This window comes from Ictalurus furcatus, chromosome 18, assembly GCF_023375685.1.
Source record: "Ictalurus furcatus strain D&B chromosome 18, Billie_1.0, whole genome shotgun sequence".
In the NCBI taxonomy this organism is placed as follows: Eukaryota; Metazoa; Chordata; class Actinopteri; order Siluriformes; family Ictaluridae; genus Ictalurus; species Ictalurus furcatus.
The window spans coordinates 23,888,888-23,913,144 of record NC_071272.1 but is presented as its reverse complement, the minus strand read 5'-3'; the positions used below and the strand labels follow the sequence as shown (position 1 = coordinate 23,913,144).

At 42.0% G+C, this 24,257-nt stretch overlaps 3 protein-coding genes across 5 annotated transcripts; 2 read left to right on the top strand and 1 right to left on the bottom strand.

Moving 5' to 3' along the window:
* Positions 1-445: 445 nt before the first annotated feature.
* On the top strand, positions 446-9,233 carry il12bb (interleukin 12B, b). Its single transcript, XM_053648895.1, has 9 exons — positions 446-3,923; positions 4,057-4,141; positions 4,516-4,788; positions 6,216-6,318; positions 6,401-6,570; positions 7,748-7,923; positions 8,020-8,135; positions 8,914-8,944; positions 9,071-9,233. The coding sequence occupies exons 2-8, from the start codon at positions 4,057-4,059 to the stop codon at positions 8,939-8,941; spliced, it is 951 nt and encodes a 316-aa protein (XP_053504870.1). The 5' UTR covers positions 446-3,923; the 3' UTR covers positions 8,942-8,944; positions 9,071-9,233.
* A 2,953-nt stretch (positions 9,234-12,186) lies between these two features.
* ublcp1 (ubiquitin-like domain containing CTD phosphatase 1) lies at positions 12,187-19,230 on the bottom strand. 3 transcript variants are annotated; one of them, XM_053649278.1, is made up of 12 exons: positions 19,171-19,230; positions 18,581-18,638; positions 18,133-18,300; positions 16,437-16,528; positions 16,147-16,232; positions 15,924-16,039; positions 15,181-15,279; positions 14,743-14,780; positions 14,523-14,621; positions 13,883-13,999; positions 13,637-13,764; positions 12,187-12,979 (listed from the first exon to the last, which is right to left on the bottom strand). In XM_053649278.1, exons 3-12 carry the CDS (start codon positions 18,284-18,286, stop codon positions 12,952-12,954), a joined length of 957 nt encoding a protein of 318 aa, XP_053505253.1. In that variant the 5' UTR covers positions 18,287-18,300; positions 18,581-18,638; positions 19,171-19,230; the 3' UTR covers positions 12,187-12,951. The 3 variants fall into 3 exon arrangements, with proteins under 3 accessions (XP_053505253.1, XP_053505254.1, XP_053505256.1); XM_053649279.1 differs by having other exon boundaries at positions 18,603-18,638; positions 19,171-19,229; XM_053649281.1 differs by lacking the exon at positions 15,181-15,279.
* Positions 19,231-20,617: 1,387 nt separating this feature from the next.
* Positions 20,618-24,230, top strand: LOC128622627 (protein kinase C epsilon type-like). The gene has a single exon (XM_053649277.1). It carries the CDS (start codon positions 20,819-20,821, stop codon positions 22,097-22,099), a length of 1,281 nt encoding a protein of 426 aa, XP_053505252.1. The 5' UTR covers positions 20,618-20,818; the 3' UTR covers positions 22,100-24,230.
* The last annotated feature ends 27 nt before the right edge of the window (positions 24,231-24,257 follow it).

Here is a 24,257-nt window from a genome sequence, read left to right as displayed (position 1 = left end):
TGTCATGATGAACCGGTGCGATTCCTCCCCGTGGTGGCGATCTGTCATCCCGCGGTATCGACGGTACAGGCGACGACGTGTTTACGCGCCACGACGTGGTCTTCTCGGACGTAGACCGAGAACAAGAGCGGCGGAAGGCGGGGTTCCAACCCTAGACGAGGAAGAAGAAGGAATCCCCAAAAACAGAGGATAGGATGCGAATCAAAGGTCTGTCATTTGCAAAGTGTGTCAAAAACCCGTATCGATAGAGGGCGGAAACGCATCAGATTTGTTTCGCCGCCTCAAGCAAAAGCACTTGCGTTACTCTTTTCATATCGTTACCGCAAAAATATACCATGAAATATCACGATATTGTTTTAAGTCTCTATCGCACATCCCTAATCTCAAGGTTAATAACGATTTATTCGTCTCTAAATGATATTCCACTTCCACCACATCCAGTTACATCTACTCTGATTATATTATATAACATTATATTATATTACATTATATTACATTATATAATATTGCATTATATATTATGTTATATTACATTATATTATATTATAATATATAACATTGCATTATATATTACATTATATTACATTACATTACATTATGTTATATTGTATTACATTATATTATATTATATTATATTATATTATATTATATTATATTACATTACATTATATTATATTATATTATATTAAATTATATTAGCAGGCCAAAAGAGCAGTCTACTCCTCCTCAATAAAATAAATTCCTCCTCGTCTTCAGTCACAGTAAATGGATTGTGTTTTGAGTTTATTAATCCATCCATCTTCTATACCGCTTTATCCTTTTCAGGGTCGCAGGGGAACCTGGAGTCTATCCCAGGGAGCATGGGGCACAAGGCGGGGTACACCCTGGACAGGGTGCCAATCCATCGCAGGGCACACTCACATACACACTCACACACCCATTCATACACTACGGACACTTTAGACACACCAATCAGTCTACCACGCATGTCTTTGGACTGGGGGAAGAAACCGGAGTACCCGGAGGAAACCCCCACAGCACGGGGAGAACATGCAAACTCCGCCCACACAGGGCCACGGTGGGAATCGAACCCCCGACCCTGGAGGTGTGAATCACCGTGCGCCCGAGTTTATTAATGTGAAACAAAATCTATCGATGTGTTCCACTTGCCTAACATTAGACAGTTTTACAGCGAACGTATCGTTAACGTATTTATCAGGGACGCCACCGAAAGACTTTGATTTTGACCCAGAAAGATTCAATAGTCCAACAACAAAATGTCAGGAAGTCCGAAGCGTCGGACGCATCGAAACACTTTGAGCAGTAGATCAGAAGTGAAAAGACTGAAAAGTGATCCAGACTGCTGGGACTACGGCTGCTCCTAACGCCAAACAGACTTCATATAAATCCATAATGAACTTTTTCACACTATCCGTCGTTCCCCAGATGAGGACGGGTTCCTTCTGAGTCGGGTTCCTCTCGAGGTTTCTTCCTCTTAAAACATCTTAGAGAGTTTTTCCTCGCCACCGTCGCCACTCGGTGGCTTGCTCAGTTGGGATAAATTCACACCTTTAATATCTGTACACCGTGTTGATGTTTCTGTAAAGCTGCTTTGAGACAATGTCTATCGTAAAAAGCGCTATACAAATAAAACTGAATTGAATTGAATTGAAAAATGTCGGTCAAATGTGGTTGGGAAATGGGTAAGCATTTCCCAACCACACAGCTGATGATATGATTACATCCTGGAGGGAACACCATCCGTCACACCGTACTGTTCACACGCTCATTCACACGCTCATTGATACACAGTGGAATGTTTTGGCTTTTGGCAGGTAGGAGGAACCTGGAGAACCCGGAGGAAACCTGTGCATGTGAAAGAAAAGCGAAACTCCATACAGACAAAACCCCGAGCCGTGAGGTGGCAACGTGACGCTCTGAGCCACCGCTGTGACGCCGTGGCCACGCGTACATCTTTCTTCATTTGACCGAAAACGAATCGCAGACAACGTTCACTGCCTTCTTAATTATTCATTATTTGCAGCCTGTCGTTTTACAGAGAAAACAGACACCGAGAGCACTCGCAACCATGTGATCATTGATCACGATATCGATATCAGAGTGATATATCGCCCAGCCATAACCTCACACAATATCCACATCGTGATACACTTTAAATACCGACCGACTGAAATATGGCGTCAGTCTTTCAATCAGATTTGTAAAATGTTAATATTTTTGAGACATTTTTATTTATTTATTTATTTTTAGTTCGTGTTAGTCAATGTTTTATTTAATGCCACACGCTGAGATCCCGTGATACATCCTGAACCGCAGAAGTGCCTTCGACACTCGCGATGCGGTATTCCTGTCACATCGCCCTCCTCTAAGCTCATCTTCGAGACTTTGTTTTTTCCGCTCCTTTTTTCCCCCCCAGGTCATTACCCGTAAAAGAAAGAGACAACGAAAAGTCCTCGCGATAAGAGCTCGGTGGAATTCCCTGTGTGTTTGGGTGAAAGTTGTAGTAATAGCACTTATAATGTGGACCAAGTAAACACCATTCCTTCCCTTTTAATTTTGTGAACTTTGCTCAAGTCTGAGAGGAATCTCTGACTTCCCCTGCTACATTTTCCCTGATTCACGTGTATGTGTTGGCGTGTGTGTGTGAGTGTGTGTGTGTGTGTGTGTGTATTTAACCCCAATCTTCATCTACCTACTTGCGTAATTATTATTTCACTTCCTCATTCTCTATAGCATCGCCTCTGACATGTGTTTGAGAATATAATACATTTAAAAAAAAAAAAAAAAAAAAAACATACTTCATTGGACCATAATTATCTGTGAGATGAAAAAGATACTGAATCTGTAGAAATAGTATGACTTACCTAAAACTGATTCTCACTGACGCCATTTTGCCTGAAAGCTTCATTCGATCTCTGTAAGTTTTGCTACACGTGTGTAACCGGCGCTACGTCGCTTCCTAACCAATTCATTAGAAGTAAGTAACCAATGTTGACCTAGAATTAGCTACAATTTGACTTGCTGGAGTCGATGCTAGTCTAACCCGGTATTAGCAAAGAAAGCATGCTAACAGCTACGTAAATATAGCCGGTTAACGTTCTGCAATTCGTGAAACGTGCCTCAACATGCTTTTAGATGGAGTTCATGCCTTCTAGGGAGGTAAAGGAGACGCCTCGTTTTATTAAAACCAGTCTTTACACCAGATCAGAGCGGAGGATGAATTGATTAACGGGTTCTGGATCGGTTTTTTCTACATTGATGAATTCGAGCTCACGTGATTGATGTATAGAGTAAAGTCATGATCTGGATAAGAGACGAAGAGACCTTTAAGATGAATTCGAGCTCATGTGATTGATGTATAGAGTAAAGTCATGAGCTGGATAAGAGACGAAGAGACCTTTAAGATGAATTCGAGCTCATGTGATTGATGTATAGAGTAAAGTCATGAGCTGGATAAGAGACGAAGAGACCTTTAAGATTTGTAGCGAGTCCTTATAAACAAGGTCTAAATAATAAATGTACACAAATTCGATTTCCATAACACTCAAGTGAAGTATCTAAATAATACTTCATTGTAGCAGTGACGATGTATATTTGATGGTGACCAGGACTGGTACTTTTTTACTCTAAAAGCCTCTGTGCACAAAGTAATTAGGTCAGATGTGTAAACTTTCCAAAAGGTCGCCGGTGTTTGGTTTTTATCAATGCCTTTTGTCAATGCGTTTACAGTTCCTCATTAGCTGGTACATTGTCCTGTGCTGGGAATTTTTTTTCTTCTGTCTCACCTGCCTATAAAGTCTCCTGAGTTCAGTCAGTTGTTCATTGTGAGCACAGCCTCAGAAACTTCATCGCGCTTAGACACGACCCAAAAAACCAAAAAACAAACAAACCAAGAGAAGAAGGTAGGATTGATATGACTTGAGTTTCTAATATTTGACTTCTTTACTATGACCTTCATATTATTCACGCGTATATGAACTGTATACACGTGGTAAGGTCTTACACGGTGAATAATCGCTTCGTTTGTCTGTTTAGATGAATTTGTTTTGCATCATTGCCTTGCATCTAACCCTTCTTCATGTCGGGGAAGGCAGTACACTGCGGGTTGTCAAGCCAAACGGTGACTATTAGCTTTATTTTATTACTATATTATTTTACAAATCGGTTTAAAACAAGTAGAACGTTTGGATCCGGCTTTAGGTTTCCGATGTTAGAATTGTAAAATAATTTTAAGCCATATTTTGGAGTAAAACATTTCACACATACTAATATATATATACATATATGTAGTACAATTCAGGGTCTCTATTCATATCTAAAATAATCCACCACACATTTCTTACACAGCTTTTAAAAGTGTTCAGTTTGTATTTAGGTATAGAATGACTGTACCGACCAAGTGTAGTACATTTTATCATATTTATTCATCGGTACAGCCGGAGTATCGATTAAGATGTTGCTGAAAGTCTTATACCCGGACCTCGTTTGTCACAGTTATTGCTTTGGAAGTAAGCGGAAACCCGATGGAACAAAAGACCAGAGTTGCGCTGAGTTGTGGCGATGAGTTCGAAGGCACTGAGATCCACTGGCGGAAAAATCAACATAACATCCCCACCAAGGGTAACAGTATAGAAGTGACCATCGAGGCGATGCTGGGAGGAAACTTCACCTGCCACGCCGCATCGGGAGACGTTCTGAACCACACGCTGGTGCTGGTCAGTCCACTCGACTTTGAGAAGGCCATTCTGCTACGAAACAATAACAAAGGTAACTGGGAAGGGGAAAAAATGAGAAAGCACAGGATCATTTACGTCAGTGAAAATATAGTCAAAAGTAGAAGTCAAAAAATTGCTATCTTTAAATGTACTCAGTGTAAAAGATGTAAATAATGCTGAAATCGTACTTATCTAGAAATAGTATGACTTACCTAAAACTGATTCTCACTGACGCCATTTTGCCTGAAAGCTTCATTCGATCTCTGTAAGTTTTGCTACACGTGTGTAACCGGCGCTACGTCGCTTCCTAACCAATTCATTAGAGGCAAATAACCAATGTTGACCTAGAATTAGCTACAATTTGACTCGATGCTAGTCTAACCCGGTATTAGCAAAGAAAGCATGCTAACAGCTACGTAAATATAGCCGGTTAACGTTCGCCAATTCGTGAAACGTGCCTCAACATGCTTTTAGATGGAGTTCATGCCTTCTAGGGAGGTAAAGGAGACGCCTCGTTTTATTAAAACCAGTCTTTACACCAGATCAGAGCGGAGGATGAATTGATTAACGGGTTCTGGATCGGTTTTTTTCTACATTGATGAATTCGAGCTCACGTGATTGATGTATAGAGTAAAGTCATGATCTGGATGAGACGAAGAGACCTTTAAGATGAATTCGAGCTCATGTGATTGATGTATAGAGTAAAGTCATGAGCTGGATAAGAGACGAAGAGACCTTTAAGATGAATTCGAGGTCATGTGATTGATGTATAGAGTAAAGTCATGAGCTGGATAAGAGACGAAGAGACCTTTAAGATGAATTCGAGGTCATGTGATTGATGTATAGAGTAAAGTCATGATCTGGATAAGAGACGAAGAGACCTTTAAGATGAATTCGAGCTCATGTGATTGATGTATAGAGTAAAGTCATGATCTGGATAAGAGACGAAGAGACCTTTAAGATGAATTCGAGCTCATGTGATTGATGTATAGAGTAAAGTCATGATCTGGATAAGAGACGAAGAGACCTTTAAGATGAATTCGAGCTCATGTGATTGATGTATAGAGTAAAGTCATGATCTGGATAAGAGACGAAGAGACCTTTAAGATGAATTCGAGCTCATGTGATTGATGTATAGAGTAAAGTCATGATCTGGATAAGAGACGAAGAGACCTTTAAGATGAATTCGAGCTCATGTGATTGATGTATAGAGTAAAGTCATGATCTGGATAAGAGACGAAGAGACCTTTAAGATTTGTAACGAGTCCTTATAAACAAGGTCTAAATAATAAATGTACACAAATTCGATTTCCATAACACTCAAGTGAAGTATCTAAATAATACTTCATTGTAGCAGTGACGTAATAACTAAGGTATTATTATTATTATTATTATTATTATTATTATATTATTATTATTATTCCTGAATCTTTAGTAACTTGTGTATATTAATCTATCTTAATCTTTCTTTCCACGTAGAGTACATTACATGCATAGCGAGAAACTACAGTGGCCCGTTCCACTGCTCTTGGAAATGGGATCCCATAAGGAACGGCGTCGTGGTGTTTTTCACAGCTTTCCGGTAAAGACGATCGAAACCGTTAATCGAATTTGCCGGACTGTTTGATTTGGTGGCCTAGTTTTAACTAAGGTTTCTTCCGCAGGAACTCGAGCGCTATCAACTGCTCCCTGGACGCTGATAGCGGCGGGCTGACTTGTGAGGATCTGCAGTGTCCCTTCTCCGAGGAGGTGACTCGCATTAACCTCACCTTGCTGGTCCGAAACCAGTACCGCTTAGAAGAGCACCAAAGGGCGTTCTTCATCCATGATATAAGTAAGAGCTGGCCTGAACCCTCTGTTATACACACTGAACTTAAGCTAATCGGCTTTATTACGTTCTATTTTCTCCCAAAATCTTTTAGCGTGCTCCGGATCATGACGTGCAAAAACGTTCGCACTTATTTAAGAGGAGAATGTACGAAAACTATATAGTCATAGTCTATATATATATATATATATGTATATATATATACATAGTCTGCTGGCTGATTACTCTATCCTGTTTAGGACCCCTCATCATGTCATATGTTCTTCAGTAAATCACTCGTATTTTGGTCAATCGTAGCATGTTCACAGTGTGTAGCGTTAAATTTCACGTAACGCTGCTATAGCTGTACTAATCATATTTAATTATGTGCTTAGTGTGAAATCATTGAATATTTATTGTTATGAAAATCTCCCCTAGCGTTTATTAGTTTGTCAAAACAATGGGTGTCGTTCACGTTCGCGTGGATACGGACAACTTTATTCGCAGATCGTCCTCAGGCGTTTCGTACTGACGCATCCCGTCACGTCGTCAATTACGGCCGCTCGGTGATGTCGCTCCTTATTCGTAAATTTCCACAAACTCGGCAGGATGCGAAGGTTTTTCCGAACGAGCGGGGTTTTCACGAACGATAACGCGACGAAGCGCGACGCACGGAAGTTTTTCCGCGGAAATCACGTGACGTTCGCACCGAGATCAGCTCTACGGGTATAACCTCACGTTAACATCGTAACGGTTTCCGAATGTTTTTTTTTTTAATCGTACCGTCGTTTATCAGACCCTTTACTATACGCTATTATTCGTTCGTTTTCCTCGACGCTGCCATTTTGCCACGCTGCACTTTTTTGCCCTGAATGTCATGGAGTGTCTTTAAAAGGTTATGCTCTGGATATCGTGTCACGCAAATAATTCACTGCTCCTGCGCCGTAACTAGCGAGTCACGCCAGTGCTACGTCACGTTCGATATCCCTGAGCTGAGCGTTTCGCTAGCTATCACGCAGAAAATCGAAAAAGAATTGATCCTGATCCTTGCAGTAGAAAGCTTTAGTACAGCGAAACGTTGATGGAGATGGAGCCCGACATCTGCCCGGTTACCACAGCGTCTGTAAAATAGTTTCCATCACACAGTAAGTTTGGAGTATTTATGTTCCCGGTCCACATTCTGACAATTTTCTCGATTGTACAGTCAAGCCGGGAAAGGTCGACATCACCAAGGCCGAGAACAACGAGTTTGAGTGGGAAGTCCCCAAAACGTGGAACTCACCGTGTACGTTCTTCCCGCTGCGGTACGAAGTGAAAGTGATGTCACATCGCAAGGACTGTGATGACACATCACATGACAACGGAGGAAACCATCCAGATGTAAGCACCTGGTCCAGACTGTCAAAGTGTTTTGCGAGAAAACATGCTCTGAGTCGAAGTACCAAATGAATAATCTGAAAACCTGACTTGTCTTAGAGCCATTACATCAGCGAAACCCGTTATGCGGTCTCCGGCAAGAGGAGTTATACGTTCTGCGTGAGAGCTCAGGACTCCTTCACCAATAAAGTCTGGGGAGACTGGAGCCAGCACAGGTGAGTCGGTTTTATCGTCACGTTTTCTGACTTTCTTCTCCGTTTCCTATGGATCGGTGTTTAAACCAAGAGCTTCAGTTCATTTTCACATCAAACAGGAACATTTTTTTAGAAACTGCTGATCGGGACGACTACGGCAGTGCTCACCAACCCTGTTCCTGGAGATCTACCTTAAAGTAGACCATAATCGTGCCCACCTGAACATCTAATCACTTCCCTGAGAAGTTCTCGATCAACTAGAACGGGTGTCTCAAGGAAGATGGTTGGTGATCACTGGGCTACAGGAACCCAAATAAGCATTCTCTACAACCGTGGTGAGCAGAGAAGCATCTTCACCAGGTCATTTTCCGTTCTTCAACCGGAACGAGTTTGGGTGAGTCTGCGCTCCCTGTAGCCTCAGATTCCTCTTCTAGCTTTCCAGGACTGGAACGCAATAGGATCTTCTGCTGTTGTAGCTCATCCACCTCAAGAGATGCTTTTCTGCTCAGCGCAGTTGTAAAGACTGGTTATTCGATTTCCCTTCCTGTCAGCTCGAACCGGCGTGAACGTTCTCCTCCGACGTCTCTCGTCAGAACCGTCTTTTTATGTTCTGTGTAAAATCTAGAGACTTTGATCTCCGAAACCCGTACCTGCGTGATTTTGTGCATCGCTCTGCTGCCACGTGATTGGCTGAGGTCTTCCTAGTACTGTATATTTAGCGGTGTAATTTTTTCACGATTTGTTTGTGTTTGTTTTTTTCCTTATACCTCAAATACCAAATACTCTTTCCTTTACCAAGGGTCATCAAACAAAAATCGAAAAAATGAAAGGTAAGAGTAAATATATCACATTAACTTAAACCGTGTAATTAATTCCTGACATTATTAATATATTACACAGTATCACATAGACATACATATACATCTAAAATATATATATTTTTTTGTTTTCAACAGGGCAAGAAGAAAACATCCCACTTCCGTCCACTATACATCCTGCTTGTTTTTACAGTATGACAGCTGTGGATCTGTGCGTGTTGTGGTGGTGTGATATTGTTTTATTCCTGTTATACTACAGCAATTCACCAGTATTTATTATTTATTAAAGAATGACACTTCAGCCACCTGTCTCGTCTTTCTTTTTTTTTTTGAAGTTATGTGACAATTTAGCTCGCCGCATACATACGCCAAAGCGCTTGAAAGTCCTGAACATTTCCCCCACGGTGGTTACAATGACAAATAAACAACGCTCCGATACCGAGGTTTATGTCCGTAAAGGTTATGCTGCGTTCGAATAAACTTGGACGTGGGAAATTTTCCTTCATTTTCAAGCTACAACGTGGGAAAAACACACACATGACTAACCCGCTAACATGAGCGATGACGAGTTTATAACGCATTTACATCCTCGAGACTGAGAACTGTGGGGTCAGCGTGAAGCCGGGGTTGGAGGACGGAGAACTTCCCGAATTTCCAAGTAGAAATTCCAATTTGAGGGATCTTTGTTTTTTTTCCCCAGGCTGGAAATTCAGTGTTCTGATATTTAGTCGAATGCAGCATTAGCTAAACGTGTCCCTGTGAATGAGTTCTTACTATAGAAATTGGCAAGGCCAATTCTTTTTTCTTTTCCGCTGTAGACTGAAGACATTTGGGTTTGAGATCAGATGAATAAATGAGCAAAAATATTGGACCATGTGACTGACAGGTGTTTTTTATTCGATTGACTGTTTAAACAGTAAATAGCTCTGACTATCTACTCTTGGTTTTAGCCTTCAGTTTCACCTGTGAAGACTGAATTCGATGTTAAAAAGGATAAACCATCATAAAGACCAGCGAGCTGTCTATGGGAGAAACGTGAGCCATTTTGAAGCTGAGAAAAGAGGGAAAATCTATCAGAGGCATTGCACAGACACTGGGTATAGCAAATACAACAATTTGGAATGTCCTGAAAAATAAAGAAATCACTGGTGTACCGAATAACAGACACCGGACGGGTCGGCCGAGGAAAACTACAGCAGCTGATGATAGAAACAACCTCCACAGGGCCGAGGTGAAGGTCTCACAATCCACCGTTCAAGGAAAATTTCAAGAGCAGAAATATCGAGGCCGTACCACACGATGCAAACCCCTCATCAGCAGTAGGAATCAGAAAGCCAGACCGGAATTCACAAAGAAATACAGAGACGAGCCACAAAAGTTCTGGAACCGAGATGAACCTCGACCAAAGTGATGGAAAGTCCAAAGCATGGAGAAAGAAATGAGCTGCTCATGATCCAGAACATACAAGCTCATCTGTGAAACATGGTGGAGGTAGCGTCATGGCTTGGGCTTGAATGGCTGCTTCTGGAACATTCTGAACAGACTGAAGGGAGAAACCCCCCGAAACAAACAACTACTGAAAGAAGCTGCAGGAAAAACCTGGAGAAGCTTCACAGAAGAAGAAACCAGCAGTCTGGGGTCAGCGAGTCGCAGGATTGACGCAGTTACTGCGAGTAAGGGACATGCAACCGAATATTAAGTGCTGTTTACGTTAACTTATCTGTTCCAATACTTTTGCTCTCCTAAAAGTTGGCTGGTCTAATACAAAAGGTTCAGTGTTTTATGTTGTTGAACACGTCTAGATGTAAACACCAGGAGATAAAAGCTGAAATCCTAAACTCTCGTCTCACCTCCATCTAAAAACCAGATGTTTGGTGGACAGCACAAATAAAATGGCCTCGCCGTTCCAATAGTTTCGGAGGGGAGCGTAACATACTGTATTTTATTATTCAACAAGAGACGCTCACATTCAACGCTCACGACAAAATGATTCTTTTTCTTACGTTTTTATTTATTTAAACTCGAGTTGCATCCATACACTCATTGCTCATGTCAGTGTTGTTGGAATTAAATAAAAAAAAGACAAAATACCACGAGAGGACAGGAAGCGACTTGAGGTTACACGAGTTCATATTACTATATACACAGAAACAACGTATAAAAAAACAACTCCGTTCTCAAAAAACAAAACACAAGTTTTTGTTCTTGTGAATCATTTTCTGCCAAACTAAAACCACTCGGTTAGAATCAACGCTCAGCACAAAGGTAACACACTGTAAACAAATCATTAAATAAGTCAAAAATAAATACCACAAACAGTATTTATGTAAACCGTTAAGATACTCCCTGTCCTCTGTTTACCGGCTTTAATGAACTTACTGCCCAGTTAAAAAAATTTAAAAATCAGCTTCGTTTCTGGAGGAAAAAACGAGAGACGGGGCGGGGGGGGAGAGAGAGAGAGGGGGGAGAGAGAGGAGAGGGAGGGGGAGAGAGAGAGGGGGGAGAGAGAGAGAGAGAGAGAGAGAGAGTGGGGAGAGAGAGAGAGTGGGGAGAGAGAGAGAGAGAGAGAGGGGGAGAGAGAGAGAGAGAGAGAGAGGGAGAGAGAGAGTGGGGAGAGAGAGAGAGAGAGAGGGGGAGAGAGAGAGAGAGAGAGAAGGGGGAGAGAGAGAGAGAGAGAGAGAGGGGGAGAGAGAGAGAGGGAGGGGGAGAGAGAGAGAGAGAGGGGGAAGGAGAGAGAGAGGGAGGGGGAGAGAGAGAGGGAGAGAGGGGGAAGGAGAGAGAGAGGGAGGGGGAGAGAGAGAGAGAGAGAGGGGGAAGGAGAGAGAGAGGGAGGGGGAAGGAGAGAGAGAGGGGGGGGGAGAGAGAGAGAGAGAGGGAGGGGGAGAGAGAGAGAGAGAGAGAGAGGGGGAAGGAGAGAGAGAGGGAGGGGGAGAGAGAGAGAGAGAGAGGGAGAAGGAGAGAGAGGGAGGGGGAGAGAGAGAGAGAGGGGGAAGGAGAGAGATTATTGCATGTTTCATTTTTAAATTTTGCTGTTATGTTCTGATTTTTGTTTTATTTGTGTTTTTAGTTCTGCTGTATTAGTCAGTTTTGTTGTTCATCGTCTTGTTTTTTTGTCATGTTTTGCGTGTCGTCGTCATGTTTTGCGTGTTGGCGTCGTGGTGTTTCAGTTTTGTGTTTTGTTGTTATGGTCTGTCGTCATGTCTGTTGTTTTGACGTGGTGTTTTTTCTGCGCTGTTATGGCCGTGTTTTTCGTCGTGGTGTTTCCCGTTTTGATGTCGCCGTGTTTTCCGTTTTGTCGTGGTCACGCTTTAGAGTTTCTGTGTTTTTTTTTTCTCCTCGTCTTTTTTGTCGTCGTGTTTTCCGTTTTCTCCTCGTCGTGTTCTTTAATTTTCTGTCACGTTTTCCGTTTCGTCGGAGATGTTTAAATGTCACCCGTGACCGTGTAAAAAGCTTTTCCCAGGCCATTACACAAAAAAAGCACACGCCGCTTCTTAAACACGTAAAAGAAACGTCACAATAATAAGAGACATTTTCTCAAAAATATGAACAAGTGCAAAGAATATTTGTGGGTTTGTGGAAGTAACTCTACTTGCACCGAGCAAGACTTTATTATTTATTAAATGTACCCTTTTCCGAGACGGTTCTGTTCAGTGGCTCAGAGTGAGGAGTGTTTCTGCTCGTTTATTCAGCACACCTGTGTAACTGTAAAGGTGAGTGTTTCAAGTCCTTTTCCCTTCTGAGATGGTTCGAGCATGAGAGAGAGAGAGAGAGAGAGAGAGAGAGAGAGAGAGAGAGAGAGAGAGAGAGAGAGAGAGAGAGAGAGACACAGAGGGAGGGAGGGAGAGAGAGAGACAGAGAGAGGGAGGGAGGGAGAGAGAGACAGAGAGAGGGAGGGAGGGAGGGAGAGAGAGGGAGGGAGAGAGAGAGAGGGAGAGAGAGAGAGATGGCAGGAAGTTATTTGGTGACACCTTGCAGGTATCCAGCATCACGTGTTCTTGAGGATGAACTCTCCAGCTACTTCACTGGCTCTGCTTCTTTGAGAGGTACCTGCAGGGGTCAAAGGTAAACACCACCACCACCATCATCATCATCATCATCATCATCAGGTCTTCTCAGTAGTGAGATTTCCATCCAGCAGGTAACGCCATCATGATGAACACGTTCTGACGTAACTGTTGCGTTTTAACTGTTACGCTGCACACGACAAGATTTAATACGTCAATTAGCTTTTAATACATTTTTATTTCTGCCAATTTCACCTCCGCTACCTACTGCAACTTAATCTCTGGTTTTAACTTCGTTTTACTTGATTGTTTCCCTATTTTTAAAAGTATTTTATTTATCTGATTGTTCGTATACATTTCGATCATTAATTGTTTGTTTATAACCTTAACGAGAACGGGTCGAAAATCACACCATCCTGCCGTTCGTTATTTTTCCACACCGGCACGCCCTGGAGCGTTTTATTCCTTATCATTACATAACCTCCAAGGATACGCTCGTACACTAGTCGTTTAATTGATCAAAAGGAAAGGAAGATCGTTCTATCCTCCCAGAAGGAGATGCAGACGTACACGCAGCGGAAGCTCGGACGCAGGCAGAGAGCCACCGTCCAGCCCTGGCTACAGACTCGGATTGGACCGCGAGTCGTTTTGGATAGAAGTGTCTGGAAAGTACGTGAACAGGTTTGTCGTTTACACGAACCTTTCCCAGTGCTTGTGGTTGAGAGCTGAAAAGTCGTCCAGCTTGGCGATCTCCTTCAGGTAGTGAGACAGTTTGAGAAGCTCCTTGTCTCTCTCTCGGTTTAAGTGCGCCTTCATGAACGGTCTAATCTACACGCACAGACACAAAGAAGAAGAAGTAGAAGAAGAGTTTGTATGCTTTCTGTATATCTGAGATATAGTAGCGTGCGTAGTGTAGTGCAGTGCAGTGCGGACCGGCTTCTCGTACCTTCAGTCCATTTTGTGGGTTCATGAGAAAGTTCCTCCCGATGTCGTCGAACATGATGGTGTTCTTTCGGTTGTAAAACTCGCCGTACTTTCCCCAGATCACTCCGAGCGGCTTCACCTAAGAATCGACACAATCCGCTCAAATCTGTTTTCCGGTTTCATTCCCGGTACTGCGGGTGTAAACCTCGCACGTCCAACACCATTAAAAAAAAAAAAACCCAAAAAGCATTCGGCGATAAAACCGAATCCGACGCAGAGATACAATCTTTAAAACCGGCTGCACTGACCGTGCAACGATCCAATCGGCCGATCGTTTAGAGTAAAATCACGCGAGAGCCTCGGTTAATCTTCGTGTCGGAATGCGGAGAAAACCTCGGCGATCTCGACCGTCGTGCATCGTCCGTGCCGGATTCGTCCGGGTATTTCTGAATCAGAAACTGCTGATTTTCTTGGGATTTTCCACAAACGACAGTCTCCACAGAGTCTACGTACAGAACGGCGCGAAAAACAAAAAACGTCCGACTGGAAATGTCGACGTGGATGAGAGAGGACGGAGGAGAACGCCCAGACTGTTTCGAGCGGACAGGAGCGCCACGGTAACTTAAATAAAACAAGTTTTATAGTATAGTACAGTACTTCACCTCCACCACGCCTCTTTTAGGTGTGTGAACTGTGATCATGGCTCCACTATCCAGCATGAAGGTGATCTTGTAGTTAGAGTTATCCGACACACCCAGCTCCTGGGATATCACACACACACACACACACACACACACACACACACACAGAGAGAGAACTAATAAGCTTTCAAGAAGTCATTTTGAGATTTCTCGTTCACAATCGCTATGTGGATATTCCTACCTTCATTTTGGCATCGATCCACTTCATGCTTGTTGCAGCTGTAAAGGAACCACAGATAGAAAAAACAGCGAGTTTGTATTTCCATCCATCCGAAATGACGAGTTTAAAATGATAAATTGATGTTAACTATCATAATAAGTACTGTTATATGTGCCAGTGAGGAATACATCACTGACCAATCACATCGTATAGCAAAAAAACAAACAATTATGACAGGGATGCAAATATGACGTCCAAAGGAAATTTTTCTTCCGGCAGAAATACTTCCTTTCCATCGAAACAAACTTTAGGAAGACGAGACGATTATTAATTTGATTAAACCATTTAAAAAGTCTTGACTTTTTTTTTTCTTTCTCAAAACTAAAAGTTTATAAAGTTACACGAAACGTGACGCTCGTAAATTCTACTGTGAACGCTCAGGACGTCTCGACCACTCACACCAGATGACGATGTCGTAGTCTTCGTACGCGGACGCGAGGAACTCGTGGAGGAACGGCCTCATGAGCTCTTGCCCCGTCTCGGCACACGACTTGTGGTCTGAAAACAGTCGAAAAGATCCGCTATGAGCAACAGATACGATCTCGGCGCCAGATATAAAAGATATACACCATTTCAGAACGTCGTTCTCTCCGGACCGACGTCGTTTCAGAATCTGGGGTGATGATGACGGAGAGGAGAACTATTTTAAAAGGATCGGGATTAAACGCGGCGTTACCGCGGGATGTTTGCGGAAATTACGGCATGGACGGGATCCGTTTGCAGACGCAAAAAAAGGAAACAAAAAGCGATTTTTGTAAAAAAATATCAATTTACAATCATATGACAGAAATCAAATTAAATAAGTAGGTACATAATTGCGTACATAAGTACGCAAGTATGTACGTTATTATGGAAATAAGCACGCAAGTACATAAATAAGTATGTGAGTAAGTTCATAAATAGGTTAGTGTGTATGCACATAAGTAAGCACTATGTAAAGAAATAAGTACTTTAAGACATAAGTAAGTAAGTAGCTAAATGTGTAAGTATGTAAGGAAGTATGGAGTGAATGAATGAAGCTGTTAGATAGATAGACAGAGAGATAGAGAGATAAAACAAGCATACAATGAACTAAACAGGCATTATTTGTTCATCTACTAAATATCCCAATTCATAAATTAGCTCGATTCTTCCCGTCTCACCGAACAGCGTGTAATCGACGTCTAACACGAGTAATCTCTTCCCCTCTCTGGGTGGGTTTAACTCCTCCACCTTGTACTCTTTGACACGGCGTGCGATCTTAGCCAGATTCTCCTCTCTACATATAAACGTTCAGGTATAAACAGGAGGAAAGAAAAGGTTCAAACGTGGCGTTATGGCAGATAAACATACACAGGTGATTTGGATGCATTTCCAATAACGCACCGGTTTTCCACCTCGATCACCTCCTCTTCGATGTCAAAGTCGTTGATGACATCATCGCTTTCAGGAGGAGGAGCCAGGATGTCTTCCTTCGGGGGAAAACACAATCGAGAGACCGATTTTTAAAATTTTTTTTTTTTTTTTTAAAAACACACACACACACACACACACAAACTATGAAATTAATTCCAAAACTATCCGAGCAAAGATGGCAATTTGGACGTTCGCCATGGGAGAAAAACAACCGGCGCAAGCAATAAATCCATAATAATACACGGTGTGAAAAATCATACCAGACTTTCCTCTCTGCTGCCCATCATCATAATCTTGGTGTTGGGTTTAAGCTTCAGCAGGCCGAGCTTCGTGCCGTCGTCAGCCGGTTTACCTGCAAACGGAACGGTTTATATCGACTCTACATGAGATGATTACACTGCAACGACATCCACTGACGTTTACTCTCATTACGTTATAATATATTATACCTCCGTGAGAGCTCGGCAATTTAACATCAGAGTACGCTGATATGAATCGTCACTCCAAAATACACCGGTCTCTTTCTCCTCAATAAAACGGGAGACGATCCGGTCCACATATGAATCGGGAATGATTCGCGCCGGTGTTTTGAGCTCTCGGATTTTAACCGAAACCGCCTGGAAGCCCCGCCCCCTCCTCTTCTATCTCACACGCTCTCGACCGGACTCGCACCGCGCCCTCGCTTTCCGTCACGGTACATAGAGGACGTTTTGAGGTCATTCGTGTGACGTCATCATGGGGTATTGTTTGTGGAATTTCGAGGAAAATAATGAATTTAATCCGTTTTGGAATAAGGCTGTCACATAACAAAGCGTGGGAAAAGTGAAGCGCTGTGAATTCTTTCCGGATGCACGGTGTATTTATTACTCGAGATGAAACCACTACATTTAGGGTGAACATGGTCAAAAACGCCACTTTCAGATGAAAATTCTGACTTGACATGATTAAATAGTCCTACAATAAAGTGTCAAATCTATCACTTTACAAACAACGTTAATTATGATTAGAATTAATTCGCATATAATTAAATACGCTTTTTTATTTGTTTGTTTTGGGGTTTTTTTCCCCCTTTCCTGCGCCGGTCCGCGTTCAAATACACCGAGCAGCAGATCGACGGGGAAAACGTCGGCCATGTGGGTTGTAAAAGGATTTCATTGAAAACGTGAAACTGTTTTGTTTACTGCGGAATCACGGCAGAGTTTTCGTGATTGGCTCTGCCTGCTCAGCAGTTCCCGACTGCACAGGTGGACATATTACTACACCTCACCTACAAACCTGAAATACTAGAAATGACTGTTTTAGCGTCTTTACTTAGGCTCTCGTCGGTTCCGGGAGATTTCAATTCGATTCAATTCAATTTTTATTTGTGTAGCGCTTTTAACAACGGACGTTGTCTCAGAGCAGCTTTACAGAAATATATAAACACAGGATGGAGATTTTAAGTGTGTGAATTTATCTCTATTGAGCGAGACGGTGGTGAGGAAAAAACTCCCTGAGATGATATGAGGAAGAAACCTTGAGAGGAACCGGACTCAGAAGGGAACCCGTCCACATCTGGGAATAGTGTGAGAGTAAAAGAAAGGTCATTATTTTTTTAACATGAAGTCTGTTTGTTGAATCGTCCACTGTTCACTAAAGGAGACCCGAGTGTAAAACTGCATGTGGTAATCGCAGTCCAAGCGGTACCATCCTAAGCAATCTCCAGGCTGTAGCCTCCAGTTGATGAGGGCTCCATCCAGAGGTAGGGCATCAGATTAAATCGTTCAATCATGAGCAGGGACAAATCACTAACAAGCAACAACGGTAGGTATGGTAGATGATACGAGATGGTGAGATGGCGGTAGCCGAAATGGTTATTATCTGGTGTGAAATTCATACACGTGAGAGATTGAGTGGATATTAAACACAAACAGGAACACAAGACGTAAGATTAGAGGTCTTTCTGAGCAGTTCTACCTCTGATCTTTAAACCCAGCAGTTTCTGGCGTTCGGGCAGGACTCCCGTGAGAGATTTAATGGACTGTTTCAGGTCCAGCACGGTGTCGTCTTCGGACAAAGCGCTGATGGAGTACTCCTGTCCTCCCCACTTTATTATCACTGACAGCGACATGATGGGGAAAATCTCTGTGGAGGGGGAAGAAAAAAAACAAACAACAACAACAACAACAACCATGAACTCCTGCCCATTGGCTTCAATCACAGTTCAGCCATCAAGCAAACGCAAAGACTGTCTGAACTGTAACCTGCTTTGGATGGAAACACACATGCAGGGTGCACACATGTTGTGTGTTTTTAGAAAGGTCATGCATTACAGGTTGGTGAAAACCCCTGGCTTGTACACTGGAGCCAAGTATGTACATGGTTCACTTATAAAAGAATAAATAAGTTAATTAATGAGAAATACCTTTTTACAGGATGCCGCTCACCTTAATGACACCTTATAACACACCAGACTCCCAAATCTGCAACACATATAATATAACAGCCCTGAAAACCTGAACAGACTAACACTAACACCGAGATATTTTCATTGGTTATACTTTAACTAGCTAGTTAATTAGTCCGTCGTATGTTTTACAAGCTTTGCTGCATATATATGTAGTGACTTTTTCATAGAAACGATCCTGTTTTCCGTATGCAGCGCGCCAAGATGATAAAGAAACTGAGCTAATTGTCTTTGGATTGACATTAGTAGCCAGCTAGCTACCGGCTCATTCCCCAAACGGCTACCTTTAGCATATAAAGTGCACTATATAGGGTGCAGACGCCATGTTTTTCTTCCTTAGGGAAAGCGCTTACGGGGAGTTAAATGGAGGTGATTTGGGACACAGCCACTGCTTATGAATCACCGTTAAAGCGGGAATGTGCCGAGTTTACTAGGATTTATTAGCGACTAGGATTTATTATTATTATTATTACTGCTACTACCACTACTACTACTACTACTATTATTATTATTATTATTATTATTATTATTATTATTATTTCACTTACATCAAATCGAGTTCATTCTGTAGATTTCCATCGACCATGTTCTTCTTCGCCCGCCTGCCTCCATTTATTTTTGTTACATGAACTCAATAGCGCCACCTGCGGCCTGGAGGAGAATTAAACTTCAAGGTGTACTTCTCATACATATATTTTTTCTTTATTATTTATTTATTTATTTTTTAAATCTCCTGGATTTATGGTTTAGCTCTGATGATGTTACTCCTATATTGGATTCCTATATAGGATCTCTCTTGCCCATGTGATTTGCTCCTCCAGTGCTTGCAGAACTTGTATATAAAACCTCAAATAGGTTTGCTTACAAGAAGCCTTTCTATGAGGTGATTGCATAATAACAAATCAAGGAAAACTCTGGTCTTTGGTCTGAATTTACTTATAAATTATGCTGATTTAAGAGATTTGAAAACATTGCTTTATTCTTTTAAAGAAAGAAAGAAAGAAAGAAACAAGCTATGTTTGCAGGAAATTCATGAGTACCTGACATTGGTGTGTAGTTTATTTATAAAGCTCACATAAATTAGTGTCAGGATTGTATCATGTATTGTGTTGTGCATTTGTATTGTGTTTGTCCCTGTTAAATAAATAAATAAATAAATAAATAAATAAATAGTCCAAGTAAAAAGTAAGTAAATAAATAAACAAGCATGCAATGATATGACTTTAGTCAGATTGTTGTGAACAAAAGACTTTTCTGTTATTTGTTTGTTTAATTGTTTGTTTGTTTATAATTTAGGACCTCACATCAGACTGAAAAGTATCAATACCGGACCAGCAATGACACTATCTGTATCTGTATCCGCATTTAAACCCAAAGTGGGTGTGGCCTAATCCGAAAGTTTTTTGTTTTTTTTTAAATATCGGACACATGTATGTAATTTTCCACTGCGAGGACACACACACATACACATACACACACACGTACACACACAGACACATATATATACACACACACACAGACACACACATACACACACACACACACACACACACACACACACACACACACATTCAGGCTGAATTTCCAAGTCCAGAGCCATCTTTGTGATATAATTTGATCCCACAATGCAACATGATCATTTCATTTGTTCAGTGTAGAAACATTGTGGCAATTATTAACACATTAATTATTAACAAATTACTATGTTTTTTGTTTAACTGTGACTTTATACAGAACAGAAAATGATCTATTTGCTATTTGACATTGTACTACTGTTCCAAAATGAAGGCTGGACGTGTTTGTGCCTGACTTCTAGCTGTTGTACACGTGGGCTTTAGACACCTGGAGAGTGAACACATTTCAGGTAACAGTTCCAGTCTGTTAAAGTTAAAGTCAGTGGTCTAGCAGGCGTCCCAGACCCCGACTTCGGGCACAGGGTCTATCCCTCAGACCATGCCGGACCATTATGTGTGATTTTGTGAACATGGCAAGAGTAGAGAGAAAAAATGTGTACGATGACATCATAGACAAGAATGATGTTACAGTGACATCACAGAACTTTCACAGTGGACATCATGGGAACACTTTCTAGAATCTTCTCACAGTTCTGTATTCTCTGCAGTTTGTGTTTTCGCGCTCGAGCATTTACAGCTTTATATTTGTCTTCATCTGCGTTTACAAGAGCACTGATCTGCCATGGGTAACTCGACGTCTTTTTTTCATCCTTTGAGACTGAAAAAGAAGAACAGAGTGAAGCTGGGAGTAGAGGAGGGAGCGCACGCCGTCGGTGTGGAAAGTTTACAGAGATGGAAAACCCTGAAACATCTAGAAGAGGATCTCTCTGAGTCCGGCATGTGTGACGGGGACATAACACCGCCCCTTGATCACATGGAGCGGGAATTGAAGCCCGGTTCATCCCTGAACGAGGGACATTCTGAGGAGAGCCGAGAGAACGAGGAGCTGCAACCTGAAGGAAAGAGCTTGGAGGACTTCAACCTCCTCGGCCTGCTTGGAAGGGGTGGACACGGGAAGGTTTTTCTTTCTGAACTCAGAGGCACCGATGAGCTGTATGCGCTGAAAATAATGAAGAAAGACAGGATTCTGGCTGACAACACCATTTACAACACGTTTATGGAGAGACGCACACTGGTTCTGGCCAGCAAAAACCCGTACCTGACCCACCTTTTCAGCTGCTTCCAGACCACCGATTATTTGTGCTTCGCCATGGAATATGTGAATGGAGGGAACCTTTCACATCACATACCATGCCCAGGCGGCTTTGACGAACCCCGCTCCCAGTTTTATGCTGCTGAGATCTCCTGTGCCCTCATGTTTCTACACCGCAACGGGATCGTTCATCGAGATGTCAAACCCGAAAACATCCTCTTGGATGCAGCTGGCCACTGCAAGCTTGCAGACTTTGGCATATGCAAAGAGGTCCTTCAAGATGTCAAGATGACATTCTGTGGCTCGGAAAACTACGTGGCGCCTGAGATGATACAGGGACAGAAATGCAGCACATCGGTGGATTGGTGGGCCCTGGGTGTGGTCATGTACGAGATGCTGACGGGCTGCAGGCCGTTTGACGACGAAGACTGGTTGAAGCTGTGTGAGTCCATCATCGAGGATGAACCGGAGTACCCATTAAGTCTCAGCAAAAACGCAGTCAGCATCCTCAAAGCCTTCCTGAAGAAGGACCCCAAGACTCGTCTCGGCTGTGTGAAGTCGCGCTTCAGGAGGAAGGAGGAAGCTATCAAAGTTCATCCTTTCTTCAAAACAATCAACTGGGTGCTTCTGGAGCAGAAGAAGATTACGCCCCCTTTTAAACCCCTAATAACAACAAAGACGGACGTGACTAACTTTAAAGAAGAGTTCACCCGTGAGGAGCTCACGCTCTCTCTAGTGAATAACGCCATCATCGAGGACTTCAGCCAAAAGGAGTTTCAAGGCTTCTCCTACATTAACACCATGGAGTAACTGCTGTTAATGTAACATGAATGAGATCATGTTATGGCTAAGGTAAGTTCTTTTTTAAACAAACAAATTCCCCGCCTCCTCTACATCTGCACAATGGCAGGAACTCCAACCATTCATAAATATAAGCATGACGTTATTGTAACTGGAGACTGTATTGATGAAATAACACGTGTTGGACATAGCCCTAAACATTTTAGAGGATTTCTATGCACGTTTTGTACTTTTTTTTATTTAATGTGTTAAATTTTAGATCTAATGTTTTCATTTTTTTTTTTCTGTTCGGAATCAATGCTCCTCGTATATGACAATCGAGAGCGAACTCTATATAGGCGAAGAGTTATTTCGTTTTAAAGTAACGCGTCGGTCATGCACAATATGTTTTGGAGCTTCTGCATTGAGGGATAACCAAATATTCAAAATATTACGTTTCAGAACTGCAGCACTCTAATGCAAAGTCATTTCCAGCAGACACTGATGAGGAGACCAACATCTCACCAAAATGGATGGAAAACTTTAGGGGGAGGAGCCACAGTGCCAAAAACAGGTTTCCATACCTCGGCAGCACCCTGTCAAAAACAGCCAATATCGACGAGGAAGTGAACACTAGAATCTCCAGAGCCGGTGCAGCTTTTGGAAGGTTTCAATCTAGTGTTTGGATTCGAAGGGGCATCAAGACCGAGACCAAACTGAAAGTGTATTCGGCGGGCGTCCTGCCCACCCTCCTCTACGCTTGTGAGACCTGGACTGTCTACAGTCGACATGCGAAAAAGCTGAACTGAAACTGTTGAAGATAAGATGGCAGGACAAAGTCCCAGACACCGATGTCCTTCTACAGTCTAAGAGGACATGTGTCTTGGTTTGAGTTTTTGTGTGCATGATTTGTTGATTTGAATTGTACAGTGATGCACTTGAGAAGATGGGTCTGAAGAGAAAAGTGACACCAAGTCAGATCACAAAGAAATGGGAGAAAGCAGAAGCAGCACTGTGCTGGATTTTCTGGAGAACGAGGCAGAAAAAGATGAACGATTTCGTGCAACGAACAAACTAATGACCTCTGCCAGCAACAGGGTCCTTGACCTCTTTGAAGAATTAATAAAAAAAGATTTAAACATGATCCTGGAGTATTCGTTTTGTTCTGAAATAGTTTTGTGAGACTTGATATTCCTTAATAGATGTTTTTATTCCAAACACACTTGTCAGATGTGTACCGTTCCGGACCGTGAAGGACGTTAATAAGAAGTTATATTTATCATCAAAATGGTTAAACTTCTCTCCCAAAAGGATGCCCAGATGTACGTGTCGGGGAAAAATCCCTCCAACAAAGTATAAAAAGGCAGGGTATTGGCCTTTTCTTTCTAAAAACAAACCAAACTCTGTTGTCTTAATGAATTATTCATGTCTATACGATATCTTACACTTCTACCACCTTAAAGACTTTCTGGCTTTCGTCCCAGCTCAATACACCAAAACTAAATGGTGTGTTCCAGGCCTCAGAGTCGCCTTAATCGGAAGAGCGGTTTCGGCCGTACATAAAAATATCGAAATGCTAATTTACTGCTGTGGGACGAGAGATACAGAAACACACAGAACTCTTCTAACTGAATATACACAGGAAGTACAGAGAGAGACAGAAAAACACCTGCTGTGCAGTAAAATACACGAGTCTTCTAGCTCAGTACACACTTACAACATAACCATCAGAAAGTGTTCTATGGTTTTAGATCATGCTTCTAAAAATAGATTATACGTATTGATTATGCTTGTTAACTCATACTGATGATTAGATTATGCTTTTAACTATACCGCTACAGATCCATTCATATACAGGACATACATTATTTTACTGCTGCTTGAGTCTTAAATATGTCATAATTTTAGAACAGGAGGCGTGTAATGTATGCGGTCAAAACATTCAAATAATATTGATTATTTAAACCACAGACAGCGCTTCTGTGGCACCTGTGGGAAGAGTTTCGAATGTGTTACAGAGCAAAATATCTAGCAATTGTTAAAATCTACAAAACTGTGCCTAAAAACAGGTTAACGCAGGGGTTCCCAAACTTTCCCAGGGCAAGGCCCTCCAAATGGAAGCCCCCTTTTGCAAGATGTCTTTAAAACAAATTAAAAATACACATTTCTGAATATATCCCCCCTTTAT